Here is an 18,889-nt window from a genome sequence, read left to right on the forward strand (position 1 = left end):
TTAACTTTGTATTTTTTATTAAAGGATATATTGTTTGGAGAAGTCACAGGTTCCAGTGACGAAGAAGTTGATTGTGGTGCTTCTGCGGTGGAGGATATTTTACAAGACGACCAAGTTCAGCCTCAGAGTTGTGATGTATTCAGCCTCAATGAGGAGTGTAACAGACAGAGCAAATCATGTGAGCATGGTCTTGATGCAGAAATCTCACGTAATCTGAGTTGGGATGAAAAGAATGTTCATATCAGTCCAAAGATGTCAAGCAAGGAGGAGAGAGATGCTGAAACAAAGCAAGCTGAAGCTGCTACTTTAATTACAAACATGGAAGCCAATAAAGATTGTTTGGAGGAGAATTCTGAGAATATGGAAACTGAGAAGAGAGAACTAACTGAAGCAGCAGGACATGAATTGGAAGCCATCAAAGAACAGAAGGGAGATAGTGAGGACATACACAGTGAAGAGGAAGGTTCTTCAGCTGATCTTATGTTACACAGTTTCAAGCTTCAGAATCAGATGGAAAAATGTAGTGAGGTAGAGCAAACAGAGGAGAATGTAATCTTAATCCGAGCTGTTGATTATGAGGGTACACATGAAAAGTGTGGTGAATTAATGAAAGCAGAAAGAGGTGGATTATCAGGAGAGAGGATAACTCCCAGGGCAGTATCTGTTCCTCAAAATGTTACTCATTTGCCACCCAAGCAATGCATTGTGCTGCAGAGTGAAGATTCTGAGGAGAAATCTGGTGTGTTGATACAGAATGAAGTGGTTGAAAATGAATCAAAAAATGTAATCAAAGTAACTAATATGACAAGTAATGTAGGGGAAAACGTAGAACAAGTGATAATTGGAGAGGAAGTAACAGCCACAATACAGATGAAAGGACTCTGTGCAGAGGCAAGCAATGAGAGAGAGCTCTCTGAAAATGTATTGTCCGATTTCAGTAGTTCAGAATCCTTCTGTGAAGTGGAGTGTCCTAAAGACCTAATGATACAGTGTGATGGGGAGGGAATAATTATGGAGACTGAGGCAGACACTGGAGCTGTTGAGATCTCTGCACACTCTCAGTGCTCCGAAATAAAACATGACAGTGAAGAGATACTGGAGAAACAATGTGTGCAAACAATAAAAGATGAAGTGGACAGAGAATGCGAACCAGAGACTGTTAAAGTCTCTAGACATTATTTACCTGTATCTACTATTGAAGGAATCAGAAATTCATTGTCTGTGGATGACAGAGACCAAAATGTATGTATGGAGGGGACTGCTTTGTCAGCCTTTCCAAAAGATGATGAACAGCTCAAAATTGAAGACAGGCATACAACCAGACCTGAAACTGTTGAACTAGCCTTGAAATTTAACAGAGAAAGTGTTCTAGAAATAGCTGAATCATCAGAGCTACTCCGTATTTCAGAAAATGGAAAATTAATAGATATAAAGGAGGAAGGATATTTAAAGGGCAAACCACACCAGGAAGAAAATGGCAGTAATTTATCACAAGGGAAGTCAGACTTGGAAAGTATACTTGCATTACCGAAGATGGCATGCATTATTGATGCAGAAAGTGGTGTAGCTAAGTTTGAATCCTCTGTGTTAGATTTTACAGAAATAAAAGGTGAAATAAAACAACCTGAAAACCTGTGTAGTACATTAGAACGTAGGTTGTCCAAAACTCAAAACTTGAGAGTGTTTGAATCTCAAGAGACTGAATTCAAAATTAATCCAGAAGATTTCAGAAAGGAAAGCAGTGAGCTGTTGGAAAGAGTGGATACCATTGAATCTGTCTTAGTAGAAAGTAAGCTTACTTCTCAGGCACAGTTTGCAAAACCTCTGAATCAGTTCTCAGTAACTGAAAATGTTAAATGTGATGAAATAAAAGGGGAATTAAATAAACAAAGCGAGGAATTGGTGACAGAGACTTGTTCCAGTTCATTTAACTGGGAAGAGAATGTTGTGAAGAAAAATAATATTTCAGAGATCATCTGCCAGCCTACTTCAGAAATGGATTTTAATAGTGGCTTGGCTTTTTCTACTCAAGGTGACTTGGAGGTGGGCTGTATAAATACTGAAGAAACATATTCTCCTGTGCAAGTGGGAATTGGCTCAGAATCCACAATGCCTCCTGATCTAAATTTCAGTCTTCAGAAAGCTGTCAGTTTTGTTGAAACTAATTTCACAGAAAAGACTGCTTTTTCCCGTACACGGGAAAACAAAGGAGATAAAAATTGTATTACGGGTAGCGCATTTAACTGTTCTTCAGAAAGCTTGGAAGAGGGTGCTGAGACCCTATCTGCTGAAAAAGACAACATGTGCAAAGAACTGGACTGCCCTGAGAGGGAATACGTACACAAAAATGAAGTGAAAATTCGAGATGAGAAGGAGCAGCCAGTAGATAAAGAACCTCAGGCATCTGTTACATCACAGATCCTGGATGCAGACTCTTATAATAAGAATACTTCTCTTCTCCAAAAGTTTGATTGTCAAGAATCAGGATGCAGGACTTCTATGTGGGAGGTTAGAACAGATCCTTCTAACACTGGTTCACTAACAGCTGGGGGAGAAAGCAAAGAATTGAATAGTTTTGAGGCGTCTGGGAAAAATGCCATAAAAAGATCTAAAAATGATTTTGATATGCCAGAGCAGAGCAATGAATCTGAAGAGAAAGACTGTTCTGTACAAAAAGTTAGATATGTGAAATGTTCCGAATGTGTTCCCATGTTCAGAAAGGAACTGAGAGCTTCCAGGAGAACTGTAGTGGGTGCTCTGGAAACCGGTGCAATTGTTGATGCTAATTACCAAGCATGTGAACTTCATTCAACAATGCACCCAGGAAATACTTTGACAGTTAGTCATCTAAATGCAGACACTATGGTGGATATGGATACACGCAGTGAAGCACACAGTGAAACAAACACCTCTCCAGATACTGCAAATGAGTTGTCAAGTGTGGTTAGGAAGGGTTATCCTAAAGACTTAGCCTGTTGCAAAAGAGAGTGTATATTAGTAACCTCTGAAAATGCTGAGGGTGCTAATGAATGCATGGTAGGTTCTAATAGAGCTGGATGCATCAGTGACAGTGAGGAAAGTCCGTTAAAAACTGAGGTATCAAAAGAAAGCCCTGTGATGCCAAATGCATCAAAAAATAGATTACCACTATGCCAGATGTTAACCAGATTCTCAGAAACATGCAGACTGGCTGTAAAAAACAGTAAAGTAAATACAAGAATGTCAGCCCTTGGCAATTTCTTAGAAGAAAATGATTCTGAAAAACTTCAGTCAAACGTGGAGCAAAGTCTACTACATGGTGTTGATATGGGGGTCTCAGTGTTTGAAGAATATAATCATAATCAAACTTGCACTGCTTGCAACATAGGAGAAAACAACACTGATGTTATCCTAGATGGTAGCAGTAGAAAAAAAAATGTTGTCAATTATCTTCCAAATCCAGCCCTATCTGATGTAGAGTGCAATTGTCAGACAGTTAGGCAGCCTTCTGAGCCACAAAAACCAGTATTTGAGAAGCCATGTATGTTGGAGTCAGAGTCTTGTGTGGATGTTGCTCTCAAAGACAGCAATAAATTGAAGTGCAAAGAGCAAGAACTATCTGAAATGTTGACTGTTTCAGCCAAGACAGCTGCCCAAGTAATGCATGCCAAGCTATCAAAGAGGCTGTTTCAAGGTAAAAGAAAAACAAAGACACACAAAGTTAAACTAACTCAGCCAGTTCTCGCAAATGCTGATACCTCTGTGCCAACAAAATGGTCATCCGAGACTATAAATAAAATTAGGCAAGAGATGGGTCCTCCTCTCCCCCCCTTGCTACTGCCTTTGATTGCTACTCCTCCAAAAGCTGCATGTACCATATCCCCAGTAATGTCTTCTACTGGTCAATCCTCTTTGCTTTCCCCTCTTGATGACCTGATATCCCCACTACGTGAAACTCCCGTTCCCCCTCTCATGTCTCCATTAGCAGATACTCCAACAGTAAAATCTGCTCTTTTGTTTTCTCCTCCCTCACCCTCAGAAATGGCAGTAGGTAGAAGGATTCGCTCCTCACCTTTGAAATTTTGTACTTCCATTCCAAAGCACGCACTTCCTGTCCCAGGAAGATTTCCTCTGTTTGCAGCTGATAGTGCTGCTCCAGGTGCTCCTCAGGAGAACTCTGTGAAAATATTGGACACTATGTATCCAGAGCTGTCTGCAAGGGCAAGGACATTAAACATTCTGAAAGGCAATATTCAGCTTAACAGATGTGCTTTTTCAGACAGCCAAAGTTTGCCAGGACCTGTGGCTCAAATAGGTGGGTTCAAAGCAATTGCATCTACATCAACTGCTTTTGTTAAAACTGGGAGCAATTTGAAATCTGATAGTAGTAAAGATCAAGACAAAGGTGTGCAAAATCAGCAATTGTTTTCAGGCTCATCAAATCATCTTGAAAAACGGACACTATTGCCAATATCTATGCCAAGAAGTGCAAAGAGACTGAGGTTGGACAGTGAACCACCAAAGCTGGAGCTCAATGATATTGCTGCTATTGGAAATACTAAAAATACAATCTCTGAAATGCAGGAGGCTTTCGATGACAAAAGCTGTGAAATCAGTGATTCAGCACACAGTTCCAGTTTAGAAGCATCACTACCAGTAAAGAAGGTTATTGATCCTGACTGCCAGAAAGTTTCTTTAGCATTGAAGAAAATTGCTGACTCCTGTTTTGACTTGTTGCCAGTTATTAAAGGTCACGTGTATGTCGGCAATATCTCAAAGATTCCAATAATGAGAGATGAAGAGAAAGAAGTTGTCTATGAATTTAGTATAAAAAACAAGGTAAGTAGCATATTTTTTAGTTTTGTGTTTTAATAATGACTTCTGTGCAGATGAAAAGGGTGTAAGTATGCAGTATTTGAATTCTCAGTTGTTCAGGAAATCTGCAGTGCCAAACTGTAGTCTTGGAAGGTTATCGCACATATAACCTTTTATAACTTAAGAAAATATAGAACTCTACAAGAAATCACTGTTCAATGGTGTCCAAGATGCAAAACTGTATTTGTAAATAGTTTTGCTTTCCTGATGTATGCATAAAACACTTTATTTTTTGTAGTGGATAACATTAAAAATTGTAGAAGGAGTTCCTCTAGAAGTGTGAGGTTTGATTACCTTTTTTATTTTTTTCAATTAAATAAGATAAACTGCATTGTATATACAATAGTGACATACCCTTTCATTCCATGTTTGCCTTTATTATTCTACATCAGGTTGTTCAAATGCATTTTCTTGGAAAAATCTTCCATTAGTTTGTTTCTCAGAACTTGCTGTTGAAAAAATTCACTTCAATTGCCATCTTTCTCATAGAGAATTTGTAGTCTACAGCAGAGCAATTCACTAACATGGCAGCATTTTGCCCTGTTTCGGTTCTTGAATGTAATTAAGTTCTCCACAGAAGTTCTAGGGTCATCTTTGTTAGGAGTTGCCAAATCTAGTAACTTCATAGAAGCAAGGCTGCAGCAGCTTTATGTTTTCAGGTCCAGCCAGTAGCAAGGCAGAGTATGTACTCCTAATAGGCACACGTGCACGCAGTATGTGCCTAATCTTGTTCCCTTCTCTGGCTGATCAGAGTGAAAGCCTGGTAGTGGAAAATACTTACATATACACACAGTATGGATCCCTCCAGTAGCTAACATTAGACACTCGGTATATGCAGTAGGTAACTCCTGTTCTCCCCGCTAGTCTCATGCACTGACAGACTTACAGACACAGAAGTGCACACACATCCCTCCAGTAGCTGGTCCAGACCTATGGCCTTACCTGCATCTGATCCTCAGACCCCTGGTTTTCAGGTCGCTGGCTTGGACCTTCTGATTCCTCACAAAGCCAGCACTCAGACTCCCTGGTGTCTGCAGGTACCCAGTCTAAACCTGTGGCCTCTCCAGCACCTGGCTCCTAAGCCTCTCATTCTACTCCCCACTTCTAGTCCTCCCTCTAAACATCCTATAATAAGTCTTGCACAATCCCAATATTCTCCTTCCTTGCATCTCATTTCCAGTCCCATGTTACTGTAGACAGTAACACCCCCTCCCCACCTCCTGCAGTGTGTAAGGTGATCTGGGTAGAGACTCTGCTGTTGATTGATCTAATAGACAATGGGCTGTTCATCCTCCTGTGACTGCTCAGGGAGTAGCCAAGTCAGGGTGCTCCATTTGTCCTGATTAAGTTATTGTGGTTCCTCTACCTGTCATTATTCCTCTTCTCACGTTTTGTTTAAGGAAGAATTTTTAATCACATAACTAAAAAATTTCTATTTAATGAATAGTAGTCCTATTCCTCATCTGTTTAAGGCATGTTTATTCTGGGAAGTTGCTCCTCACTCTTTTTTCTTTCACTGGTTGCCTCTGATTTACTTTTCTGCATTTTTTTATGTATGCAAACAGTATTCTTGCAAGTAAGATAGTAGTTCTTTTTGCTTGTCATACTACTGTAATGTTATCAAATATTCTCAAGTATATAATAGTCTTAACAATATTTTTTGTACCTTATAGCATTTAGCAGAGTCCTTGCTGCATGTTATTCTCAATAAACTCAAGGCTCAGAAGAATGCCACAAATTACAATTTCAATCAGTCTCTATGTCGAGTCTATATAGGAATTTGTCGACAGTTGGGAGATTTGGAAAGAGCCCGCCTTTTCTGCTATAGCCTACTTAAAGAAGGTATAGTGTTACTTGGTGGTCTTGTATCTTAAATATGCTGTGTGTCTTTGCTGTAGTGTTCCAGAATGATTATGTTTCTAAAAACAAACTAACAAAAATCCTGTGAAAGGGACATTTTCCTTAGAACTTTTTTCTATAGTGCAGAAGTATAAACTGTTCTAGGAGAAATTTCCTTTCTCACAGTTTCTCCACATCTGTGTCTCAGTTTGGTGATGACCGGGGCTCTTAGCAGTCTACTAATTTTTTCAAATAAATATTTTATTTAGGATCCTCTGTGCTTTCATTTTTGCCCCACCATCTCCAAAATGATAATGAGATTCCAGGGAATTTTGTACTTTTTGCTCATTAGTATTTTCTTATGTTAACTGAGTAAGCATTGATTCATAAAGCAAGTGTGATTTAAAAACATGTATCGGCTTAAAATAGTGTCAGGAGTTGGACAATACCTTGATCAAAACCAGTGCATTTGTACAACATATCTTGCTTAAAGTTTAATTACTTCCCATTATCCAAAGTCTCGCTTGGTTGAGAGGTGTTTTCATTTTGGTTCCCTTCCTCTTCCCCTCTTCCTTTTGTTTCCGGTAACAAAGGTAATACATACATACTATCACTGTACTAATTAAGAGTCTGTCTTCGTTCTGGAAGGACTTCACTTAGTTCGAAAATACCGAGCCCTCCAGGGCTCAAAACAGTATACTGGTATCTATGTTTCAAATTAAAATAAAATAAACTTTGAGAGCACTGAGGAGCAAAATGCTACAACTTTTGGTTGCTTCAGTTAGTGGCTATCTTCCACATATCATTCCTATCTTTTTTCTTTTTTCTTTCTTTTATCTTATTAAGGATTGTGATTTTATTTTGTCTTAATTGTCTTTTTTTTGTTGGGTTGGGATATTTTTCTTTTTTTTTTTGCTTGGGTTCTTTTTGGAATTCCTGTTTTCTTATCTGTTTTTCTGTCCTTCGTGCAGTCCATCATAACTCCTTTCACTTTTTTTCATGTTAATAGTTTTAATACTGCACCATGTCAGAAACTATTACTTGTCAGATATCTTTTCTTAGTCTAAATTAACAATTAAGCCTTTTGTTTTGCAGTACCTTGGTACTTTGACTTTTTCTGGGCTCTTGCAAATATTAAACATTCTCCTTTTTTTCCTTTCTTTTTCTGGGTAAGATTCAAACTTCAGTAGCTAAATGCGTATTTTTGTTGAATGATTTTCTGTTCTATACTTTGAATTGCATAAATTCCTGTTGTGGTTGTTCTGTGGTTTTATTGTTATCTTTTGAGTGTGAACAGCTATAAACACATCTTAAGGGCTGTTTGGTTTTTTTAATTTGTTTATTTTGATTTGATTACAATGCATTCATTTTAGGGTTTTCTCTTTCATGTAGTTTTGTGTATTAATTCCCATCAGAATTATGGCAACACAAGTGTGAGCTATGTTCCAGCTACACAATTGCCAAATTGACTATAAACAGTCAGTACTACCTCATTAGACTTGCATCATCTGTTCTCTTGACTTCTTGTCCATCCTTTTTTGTTCTGTTCTCCTTTCAGGTATTCTGCCTTTAAATGACTATAAATTGAATGTTATCTTTCTCTGGTTATTTTTCCTTTTACCTCTCCTCCGTTCCCCTCCTCCGTTCCCCTCCTCCGTTCCCCTCCTCCGTTCCCCTCCTCCGTTCCCCTCCTCCGTTCCCCTCCTCTTTTCTTTTTTTGTTTTCTTCTTTTGATGCCTCTTTAACTCTTACTCATCACTGAGTGAGTCTTTTAAGTGTTCCAAATTCATGGGTAGGCAATTCAAGTAGCAGCATGTAGATAATTCTAGTTTAGCAACAGTCCTTCTTCTGACAAAAAAAAAGTTCATTCTTATGTGATGAGAGGCTTCAGAGTAGAGAAGGTCCATCCAAGACATTGGATGGAACTCTGTAAATTCTTTATGCTCAGTGAATCTATTAAAGCTTCTTGATTTGATGTATTTTCATATGCTCTCTAGTTCTTAAGATCTTTCTAAAAATGTAGAAGGTATGCTGAAGTGAAGATGGAAGACGCATTTAGCTTTTCAGTTTTCATTATGTTTTGTAGCTTTTTATAGTGACAATAGTGTTTCAGGCATATGTGTTGCAGTATTGCATTTCGTGCATGAAAGTAATATCTACTTATTGCTTATTCCAATGTACTTTTTATTGCCTGCAGTCTACACATTCATGTTTTATCTTAATATTTTGCCTTGAAGATTTCTGCTTTGGTGTTCAGAAGGGTGTATTAGCTTCCCTTTGACGGCCTGGAACTCTGTCCTCTCTTATTCTTACAGTTCTGGATATATAGTTGTCAGATACTTGCTCTGAGTTAATTTAATGAATGAGGTTTCTTCAGCTGTATCAGTAGCACACATTTTGTCTATGGAACTACAAATTTTGACATGCATCATTCATATACGGTTACCTACAACTTGTATCATTTCCCTGATGGAGTCTGGGAAAATTGCTGAGCAATATCAGATTTCATATTTGAATTGCATGAAAGTTCTTTGCAAAGTTGTTTTCTTTTTTCATGTGGATTTTGTAGGTGTGTGGGTGCAAGGTGTTAGCAAGTACTGTGGATTTGTACTGAAGACCTGATTTTCATATTATTGCACATCTCAGGATTATTTTTTTCTTTTGGACTAGCTCTGGTTTGAGCCAGTGATCAGAGTGCTCGTTTGTGACTGGAGTGTATTAGGTAGGCTTCTGGAGTGCATCTTCCAGTTTAATTTCATCCTAAAAGAACCCAGTTTCAGTGCTCCCAGACCAAGTATTACTCCCCTTCCCTGGGCTGCAGCTGTTATGTGACTTATATGCCTTCTTTCCTAGTTATCTTGCTGAAGAGTGTACTAGCCTTTAATGCCTGAGTATGGGCTTTTTTTGTTGTTTTTTAATGTTAAAAACTTACTTTGTTCTTTCTTTTTTTCCATAGGCTTTCCAGACTCAGAAAAATTGATTTTATTTATCACAAATGTATGGTCTGACATATTTGTCTTCCAAGGTGCAATTAACAAAGCTGTGCAATTAGTTGTCAGGCAGAGTGCAAGCAATGAGATGCTGGCCTGTTTGAGTGCCTATCTCAACTGGGAAAAGGTAAAGTCTGCTTTCGTTGTCAGTATCAGCTTTTGTCTGCATTGGTCACTTTGCAGGCTGTATCAAATCAAGCAGCTTACTTCTGATGAGGGGTGTGAAGATACTCTGTGAATCTCCCATAGAGTCTGTACAATTGCACACGTAATGCTGCTTCAGGCCTTTTTCCTGTGATTGTCTAGACCCTACTAGAACACAACACTTTTCTTGTTTTCCCTATTAAATACTAATCTCTCTATTAAACGTTAAAAGTAATCATTATTTTTAAACTTTGACTGGAGTGTTCTTGGACTAGGGAATTCTGTCTCTCTATGGAACTGTGACTTTGTTCTTTGAGGTGTTTGTTTTGTTTTGTTTTGTTGGGGTTTTTTTAATATGTACTGGACTGGTCTGCCTTTCATAGTTCTCTTTGTAATAGGTAATTATGTATCACAGTTAATTTCAAGACGAGCCTGCCTCTTTTTACTCATGATCTTTCTGTGACGTAGACTATAAATATCCATTTATCACCAAAAAAAGTCAGCCTATTAATTTCATAAGCAGTTGGCATGATCAGTACAAAACTGCAGTGATGGCAGAAGGAGGGTGACCAATGTTAAGAACCTAAGGACTTTTGAGATTTGACTTCAAGTCTTTGAGCCCTTGGGCAAATCGTTAAATTTCTGTCAGTTTTCAGCAGGCACATATTACCATCCTGAAGGGGATGTTGCAAAAAGGAAAAATTGGGACATGCTTGATATTAGTAGGAGCAAATTTATATCATGCAGATGGAAAGCCAGAGGTACTTTGCTTCTGGAGAAGGCTTCTGTGTAACAGGCTTGTGCGTTTGCTTGAAGGCTAGGGCCCCGGTAGTTTTGAAAAACCCATATTAATGCCAGGCTTGCTTGGTGGAAGTGCTATAGTTCTGTAAATATCAAGTGAACAAAGTCATCTTGATTCATAGCTCATCTATTCACTATCCTAACGTGCTGCTCCACAGCTGCCTTGGGGACTGCAGCTAGGCTTACTGCTGTCAGCATAGCTTTAGGTGTTGTACCCAGTGGAAAAAGCATGATGTTTGTTTTTTCTTAGATTTGAAGCTAGCTCTGAATTTAATATGGTACCACTGGAATTACAGCCCCTAAAACCCTCCTGATTTAGTGCAGGTTTACAGTGGAGTGAGTTAAGAGGGCGTGGATTTGTATATGTTTCTTTTTTGATTAAATCACAGTTGTGATGTAGCATTAAGCTCTGGTATTCAGAGTTATGCTGTACTGCAATCCCTGTTTAGCAAAGAATTTGTATTCTCCATTCTGTTAGGTTACAGCTTTCAATCTCATGCCAATAGAGATGCACATAAGTATGTCTCAGTAAATGTTCCTGGAAATATTAATTTTGTGCACTCACACTGCCTGCTTTCTTTATGGATCTCTATGAAATATGAGAGCTGCTGCAGCTGGGGAGAAAGACCTCAGGAATTTCTATATTGATGATAGCAGATGACATCATCCTATCTGTAAGATGTTTTTTACTTAGGTGGAAATACAGGGACAAATTCAACTGGATTGTGGTCGACAGTCATACATACAATTTTATGAGAAGATTATTCCACTTATGAATGTAAAGCTCGTGTAGAATGGGTATTTAGTTCTTGGTCAAAGTATGCCATTTTAGTGACTTGCACCATTGCAGAACTTGCCAGTTTTATGAGCTTTTGTACTAAGCAGATATGCTGAACACCTACTGTGTTTATGTGATAAGCCTAGACTTTTTGCTTAATACTTCAGATATTCAGAGGATGTTTGTTTTTAAATTTCCTTGATTGCCCTAGCTATTTAATTAGCAGAATTGGTTCACATGACATGTTTTCAGTTATTACTACCTCAACTATTGAAAGTACTTGCTTGGAAATTAGCCCCTAATGAACAATAAACAGTAACAAATTTCATCATCAGGAAAAAAAAAAAAAAACTTAGAAAGTGTGCAGGATTAGTCTAATCTTCTTGCATTGGAATTACTCTTCTGACCTTAAAGCTTCACTGAAAGAAACAAAAATTCCCAAACTGTAGGAGGAGAGAAGGGAGTGAGTGTAAGGTTTGTGGTTTCTGTTGGGTTCTTTTTTTTCCAAACTCCCCTTTTAATAAAAGCATCAAGAAAGTGTTGAAGAAGTTTATGTACTCTTTTTGTTTGTGTTAAGTCAAACCCAAAGTTGAATTTATGGTGTAGGGTGCTGTGGACAGTCAGAATCAAATATATGTAAAGAAAGAGTTTGGTTCTGGGTTGGTAACTTTTCATGCATTAAGATAATCACCTTCTAAAATTCCAGAGTTCCTCTTTAGATGCTGGTATTATGGTCTCAAACCTGCTTTTAGAAATGCAGTCATGTCCAAAAGTAGAATTTCAACTGAGTGAGCAATACGGAGAAGATCTGAGTGAAGATGCTTGGCAGTACATATTCGCTGTTGATCTACTCTGCTCTCACCTGAAGTGGGATTGGACACATGACAATGTTATAAGGTATTGTGGCAAGCAGTTCTTTCAAATGTTTTCCTGTGCAGGTTTTTTTGTGGTTTGTTTTGGTGGTGGTTTTTTTTTTTGTTGTTTTGGTTTTTTTTTTTTCAAAATTTGAGACATTATGGCTTAGCTTTTAAGGTAATAAAACATTGCATAGATACTTAGAAATGAGGGTGTTTTAACCTGATGAGGCCTAGACTACTGTGTTTATGTGCCTTATTTTAAGATAGAATGAGCGATCAATGAGGAAATGTAGGATTTTATGGTGCTTGTCCAAGAAATTAACCCTGTTTGAACCATTCTAATAAAGAATTGCTTTTAAAATAGCTATATGTGGAGAATTGTGAAAGATTTTGAGAGGGATTGTTTGTCAATGAAGCAAAATGATTGATTGTCTTCCTCTGAACTTAATTGTTGAATTCTTCTCCCCCCCATCACTAGAAATGTGGGTGGAACTTTTGATGTGTAAATAGCACTCCTTCAGCACTGAAAGTGAAATGTAACCATACTCATTAGCGTACTATCCTGATTTCAGCCTGATTTTAATTCTAAAATCATTATAATACTTAGATTCACTGTCTTAAATTTTCTTTGAACCCTATAATCTAGTGCATGGACTGCTGCCATACTTAACTTGGTTTGAAATACTTCATTTTGATACCTGCACTGGTCTCTGATACCTACACTGATCTGAGAACCCCTATTTTCTATGTAGAGGTTACATAACCTAGTAGAATCTCCAGAAATATGGCATTTGTTTAACTATGACATAACGTAATCATTGAGTATAAAGTAAATGCAAATAACTTACAATCGTCATACAGGTTCCATGCTTTCAAATAGTAAAGAAGTTATTTTTAGTGAAATACTTTTAAAATGATACAAATTAGCTTCAGTGAAAGGTATGCCATTTTAACTAAAGCCATACCTATTTGATGGTGTGGAGTTGTGCTGATAATAGGTAACTAGGTCTATTAGCATCATTTTAAGGATGAAAAAAGTCTTAACTCAGGTCCTTTCAGGTTTAAAAACAAGCATCAGATCCTCCTTATACCATGCAAACTGAATTTTCAGTCATATAAGAAGCTTGCATAACATCTCAGCATGACATTTGAAAGTAACACAATTTCATATACATGTATGAAGTCAGTGGAGTAAGTTCTTGACTTTAGGTAGAGATGCACAATGTTGCAGGAAGATGAACAGGAATACTATTCTGAACAGGAATGATTCCTCCAGAAAGTTAGCTTTGATTGTTTGGGTTTAAAACCTTCTTTACATGACTCAGATTTGTGGATGCTTGGCATATTGTGAGTGTCCCTAGAAGGTGAATTAAAGATGTGAGTGGAGTTCTGGAAATACATGGTAAACAGAAGAACCATTTGTGTTCATTTTGTATAAATATTGTACCACCACTTCATGCAGTATCAGATTTTCAAATTCATTTGTCTTTCACAGCAAAGTGCTTTGGCCTTCTATGGATAAATGGGTAAAGAAGAGAAAGGGGCACGAAACTGCTCAATCCATTCCTGATAGTGTTATAGCATTGACACTCAGGCTAATTGGTAAGTAATCTAAATTCTTGCCTGAACTTCTGCTTTGTGTAAGTATGTCCTTTGAAAGTGTCAGCCTGCCTGGAAAGTGAATTTAAGTATTTTTGCTTTTTTTTTTTTGATCTTGATTCCCGCCCCCCCCCCCCCCCCCCCCCCTTTCTTCAAAGATTTTCACCTTAAAAGCCAAACTTTTACAATCCTGTGCAGATATTTTCTGTTTGGCAGCCTGTGGTAAGCATGTACTTAAGTTTTGAGAGATGTTACTCTGATTTCACAATAACAAATACCAACATGTTTTATGTACTTAAAATGAAATCATCTGTAGCTACATATGCTTTATAGCAAAGTGTATAAAATAAGGTTTTATATGCAACTTAATGCCTCTTCCTGCAATTTTAAGTTAGATTCATTTATTTGGGGGGCTAGATTTACCTTTGCATTCAAGGTAAATAGATAAACTTTGGGTTTCAATAGATATTTTCAGTATGTAGGCTATACAATATTGTTTGTTAAACAGAAATTGCATTCTTTGAGAGTTTTACACTTACAAATTGTAAACCTGCAGGAGGTTAGATCAATGTGATGAAAAATGCTTTGGGGTCTTTAGTTAGAAAAAGAATAGGACAACTGTTCTCAAGACAACATGGTAACAAGAATGACTAATTTTTGTAATTGAAATTTGCATTTTGTGTTGACACTTCAACAGACAATCAGTAAGTCTAAAAGTTAGGAAGTCAACTGTCTAAATGTCAGATACATAGTAACCTTTTTTTCTTTCAGGTCGATTGGGCCAAATAGGTTTGAAGGAAGGATATCTTGCTGCGGTGAAGAATATTAGTTCTGTAATTGGACTGTTTGTACAGCATGCAAAAGAGGAAGGTAAAGTTTTTATTTAGATGAACTTTAGTGTAACATCTGCAATATGAAGTTTTGCCAATGTAAACAAAACACACACAAATTGAGACACACATGCCAAAACAGCCTGCTTGTGCAGTTTTATGTTAGTGCATAGCAGTACAAACAGTTTTCAGTTTGAGTCCCTTTCTCTTCCGAAGTTAATGAAGCATATGTATTACTCTCTGTTTGAGAGAGAGAACAACTCTGAGAGAGTTTCAGCCACCTTGGAATTACACTGCTTCATGTAACAGCATATCATCAGCTGCCTCAGAGAAATTAAAAGGTGATTTGACTTGAGCAGTAATAGCTAATTTGTTACCTGAGCAGCTCATGCTGAAGCTTGCTACTAGCAAGATTGTTGTATTGGAAGAGGGTTGCAAGACAGTCCAAATTCCTGATTGAGACAAAGCAAGGCAATTAGGGCAGCAAAGATCTATATTGCTAAGTTATTGTGGATGTTAAGTACATTTTGCAGTGAAGCACTGGTTGATGTTAGAGAGCTGTTTTGAACCACTTGTATAGCTTCTCTTCCTTGCAGTCTCAAGTTCTTCTAAGTAAGTGGTATATGTCCATGTCTGCTTCAGACTCTGTGTAAACCTGTTTTCATAGAAGTCTGATCACCCTTAACCAGAGTAAAATCACTAGATGCTCAAATCTTTTATGCCCTTTGAATACTGAAAACCTGCTGAATTTTGAAAACTGGAAAGTGCTAGTATAAAATGACATGTTGCAAAATATGTGTGCAGCTTGTCATCTTGCTGCTTTCTGGTTTTAGGCATCCCAATTGTTGATGTGTTTTAATTCCAATTCTTGAACTAATAGTTTCTTTAGATTCAGGTTTCCCAAAAATATTATCGCATATCAAAGTTTCTATAAGTGGATTTATGTTAACTTTTTGCAGATGTTCCCTGGGGTGTGCAGCTGGCAGCCATATATTCACTGTGTGACTTGGGTTCAAGCAATCCAGAAGGTATTGTTGAGGCCATCCATGCTTGGAGAGCAACAGTTCTTAACAACATCCCTTTTGCTGTCACAAGTGGCATAGCTGAAATCACTTCTCTCTGTAAAATGGAACTAAACTAAAATCTAGGGAAGTGATCTAAAGGAAGAAGTGCCTTATTTTACTAAGCAATAGTTGGTTCCAGTTAAAAACAATACAAAAAGTGGTGTGTTGGGTTGTTTTTTTTTTTTAACAGAATGTCTGATCACACAAAGGAAGCTGAACTATTTTATTTGGCTTTTCTGTTTGAGGGAAGAGTTTTCCAAAAATAAATACAAAGACTTGCTTTTCCTAATAACTGATCAGTGATCTGAAAACCAGTGCGTCTTTGACTCCTGAGATATTTCTGGTTTGATGTCAATAAAAATCAGTAATAGTTTCCACTGTTTTACTTCCATCAATTTGGAGCATGGGCTATTTAACACAACAGAAGATTGAGTCTGGCTGAAAACCTGGCTCTATTATTTTGTACTATATTTATAAAGTAACCGTTCAGATAGCAGAACTTTGCCCAGATTCTGCTTTATTTTTCTTGAGTAGTCTCATAAGCTTAATTTAAAATACTTGTGTAAGACAGGTAGGAATTGACTTTTTGTGTAACAATCATGTATAGAGTAACAGAGATATTAAATCTCTGAACTTGTATATATGGTATATTCTGATAATGTGTCTCACATTTGATATTGTTCCACTTGGGGAATTCTGTGTATGTAAATAGAAAGTTGGTTCCAAAAAAAGTTCACGTTTCTAATGACAGCTTCACTACACTCTGTGGTTTTGTATCTTTCATAATAAAAGAAGCAAACACCATTGTGTTCTTGTTGGTCTTTTTAAATAACACAGAACAAACTGTTGTTTCTAGCTTATATAAATACTACTTTGGAGGGCAGGAGGAAATTACCTATGAGGTCATTTCACTGAATGAGCTGCCCATAACACTGCAGTTCTGGCCACTGGAAAGAGGGTATATTGAATCTTTCCAGAATTTTCTGGTATGCCTTGGGGACGACTGGGGAGGTAGTTTTAAAAATCCATTGAAAACTTCTATTTTCACTCCCTGATTTATAACCTTCTGAAGGGGCGAGCTTTGCTAATGCAGATTCTCATTGTAGTGGGACCTAGACTCCGCCAGAGCTCTGATGTGGTGTCAGTCTTTTTTCCTTTTTCTTTTGATCGTAAAAAGGTCAAAAGGCTTTTAGTCTGCTGAAGCCAGCTATGAACTTGGATGATGAAATCTTTTAACTCAGAGTGAATCAGGCAACATACAGTTTACACCTAATTCTTTCTCCTACGCATTGTGTCCTTGCAGGCCCATCTATGCTTTCAGGCTTGTCTTCAGTCAGTTCAGTATCTTTCAGTTGCAGCAAGCACTTTACCATTTCTTCTGGTTCTTGTAAACTTTTTTGGCACCTGAGGACCAAGTTGGGTTTCTTAGTCCTCTCAACAGTTTCTGAGTTGCTGCATGAGCTGCAGGCTCTCAGCTCTTGTTGACAGATCTTGTGTTTCCTGGAGGTTCTGCTCTGCAGCATGCTGAGTGGCTCATTAAAGAAAGAAAAGCCATCCCCTTCCTGCAGTTCTGCTTGATTAGGACTGCTGTGTTCAACAGATAGGATGCGTGCTGCTTTTCATGTTGCCTGTTGTATTGATGCCTGTAGCATCATACTTTAATTTAGACACAAGCTTTAGCTTATTCTGCCTTGCCAGTTTGTTTTTACATCTACTTCAGATTAATGTCTTAAAGCCTACTGGCTGGTTTTGGTGTGAATGGAATTTTATAAGAACCTCCCTTATATCTTATGCCTCCTATACTAGACGCCCTGATAAAGACACTTAAGAAGTAAAATCAATTCACTAATGTTTCTAAATATTCATTGAAAATGTAAAATTCTGGGTTGGAATAGCTGGTACTGACAGTTCAAAATTTAGAGCAAAATAATGTATTTTATAAAATACAAATTGTATATTTTGTGTATTTACACAATCTGTACAAAATATTGTATAAATATTGTGTTTCTGATCAAATTGCTTTACACTCTATTGCTTATCTATAGAAGCAAGTTCTTAGCTCACCCGTCCATTCTTCAGTTCTGCCACCAGAGTTAGTCTGTCTCTGCGGTATCTGTAGCTGGCATGTTCTTTATGCTCTGTGCGTGACATAAGGGGTAACACATATGCCAAACCTTCAGTTCTTCTCATTTCCTCACTGAATTGCAATACTTTGTGTCTGACTCTTTCTGATTATATTTTGATTTCAAAAGCATCTTTTTCTACCACTTGTGATAGTCGTGTTCTATCACATGACTTTCATTCCAGGCATATTTGTATTGTCACAGCTTAGAACAACATGCCTGAGAAATTCCACTGCTCTTCTATGTGACCGATGAAGCATAGTAGCTTCCAAGTTGTGGGGCTTCGTGCCATAAGGATTAGGTCTTCAGATCCAGGAGGCTGGGTCATTTTATCTGTGCCAGCTCATTCTGCCTTGTCCTTGATATCTTTGAAAGCTACTAGCTTAAGAAAGACCAAAGGAGAAGTGCCTTACAAGCCATCTAGTCTTCTTACTTGCTTTTTCTGGATTCCAGCACACTGCCTCTCTGGAGACCTTGGCAATTACTACAGACTAATGCCTAGCTATTCAGGCCATCCTTCAGCACCAAGAAAATCATTGCTGACAGCTGTTCCTTCCAGCCATACCTGAGGCAAAACCTTATGAGACTGATTTCTGCCAGCACCAGTGACGTGATGGCTTCAGTTGCATTAGTGTTGATTTTTCTTTGGTGCTGCCTTGGCCCTTAGCCATTTCCAGCTTTGTGCTAGTACTGTAGTCTGGGGCATTCAAGTCTGTCTTCACTTCTGCTGCCAGTGCTGCTGGCATGGTCAGCTCTGGTGCAAAGAGCTGGTGTTGACAGCATTGTGATTTTTGTGCCTCATCAGAGCCTGACTACCAATGCAGTCTCCTCGCCCTCCGAGAGGTCCTTTTCCTCCGAAATGAAACCATGCAGAGCAAAGTGTCCATTGATTTCAGCTGCAGATATAGCTGCTAGCATTCTGGACATCAAATTGACCTAAGTGAGCTTAAACACAGCCAGCTAAGTCAATGAAAAATGTCTAGCAGTATTGGTAATACCTGTGCACAACT

General features: G+C 38.0%; 1 protein-coding gene across 12 annotated transcripts in view; it reads left to right on the top strand.

Moving 5' to 3' along the window:
* Positions 1-16,560, top strand: part of ICE1 (interactor of little elongation complex ELL subunit 1) — a 38,932-nt gene extending 22,372 nt beyond the window's left edge. For 7 of the 12 annotated variants that reach the window (XM_082322795.1, XM_082322789.1, XM_082322794.1 and 4 more), the window contains 7 exons: positions 25-4,818; positions 6,528-6,696; positions 9,650-9,810; positions 12,113-12,303; positions 13,759-13,865; positions 14,634-14,732; positions 15,652-16,560. In XM_082322795.1, coding sequence (XP_082178921.1) covers positions 25-4,818; positions 6,528-6,696; positions 9,650-9,810; positions 12,113-12,303; positions 13,759-13,865; positions 14,634-14,732; positions 15,652-15,833 — 5,703 coding nt within the window. In that variant the 3' untranslated portion in view covers positions 15,834-16,560. Of the gene's footprint in view, positions 1-24; positions 4,819-6,527; positions 6,697-9,649; positions 9,811-12,112; positions 12,304-13,758; positions 13,866-14,633; positions 14,733-15,651 lie in introns of those variants that run through there. The other 5 variants (XM_082322798.1, XM_082322797.1, XM_082322800.1 and 2 more) reach the window with 5 other exon arrangements.
* Positions 16,561-18,889: the final 2,329 nt, after the last annotated feature.

Source organism: Platalea leucorodia, assembly GCF_965183815.1.
Source record: "Platalea leucorodia genome assembly, chromosome: 1".
In the NCBI taxonomy this organism is placed as follows: Eukaryota; Metazoa; Chordata; class Aves; order Pelecaniformes; family Threskiornithidae; genus Platalea; species Platalea leucorodia.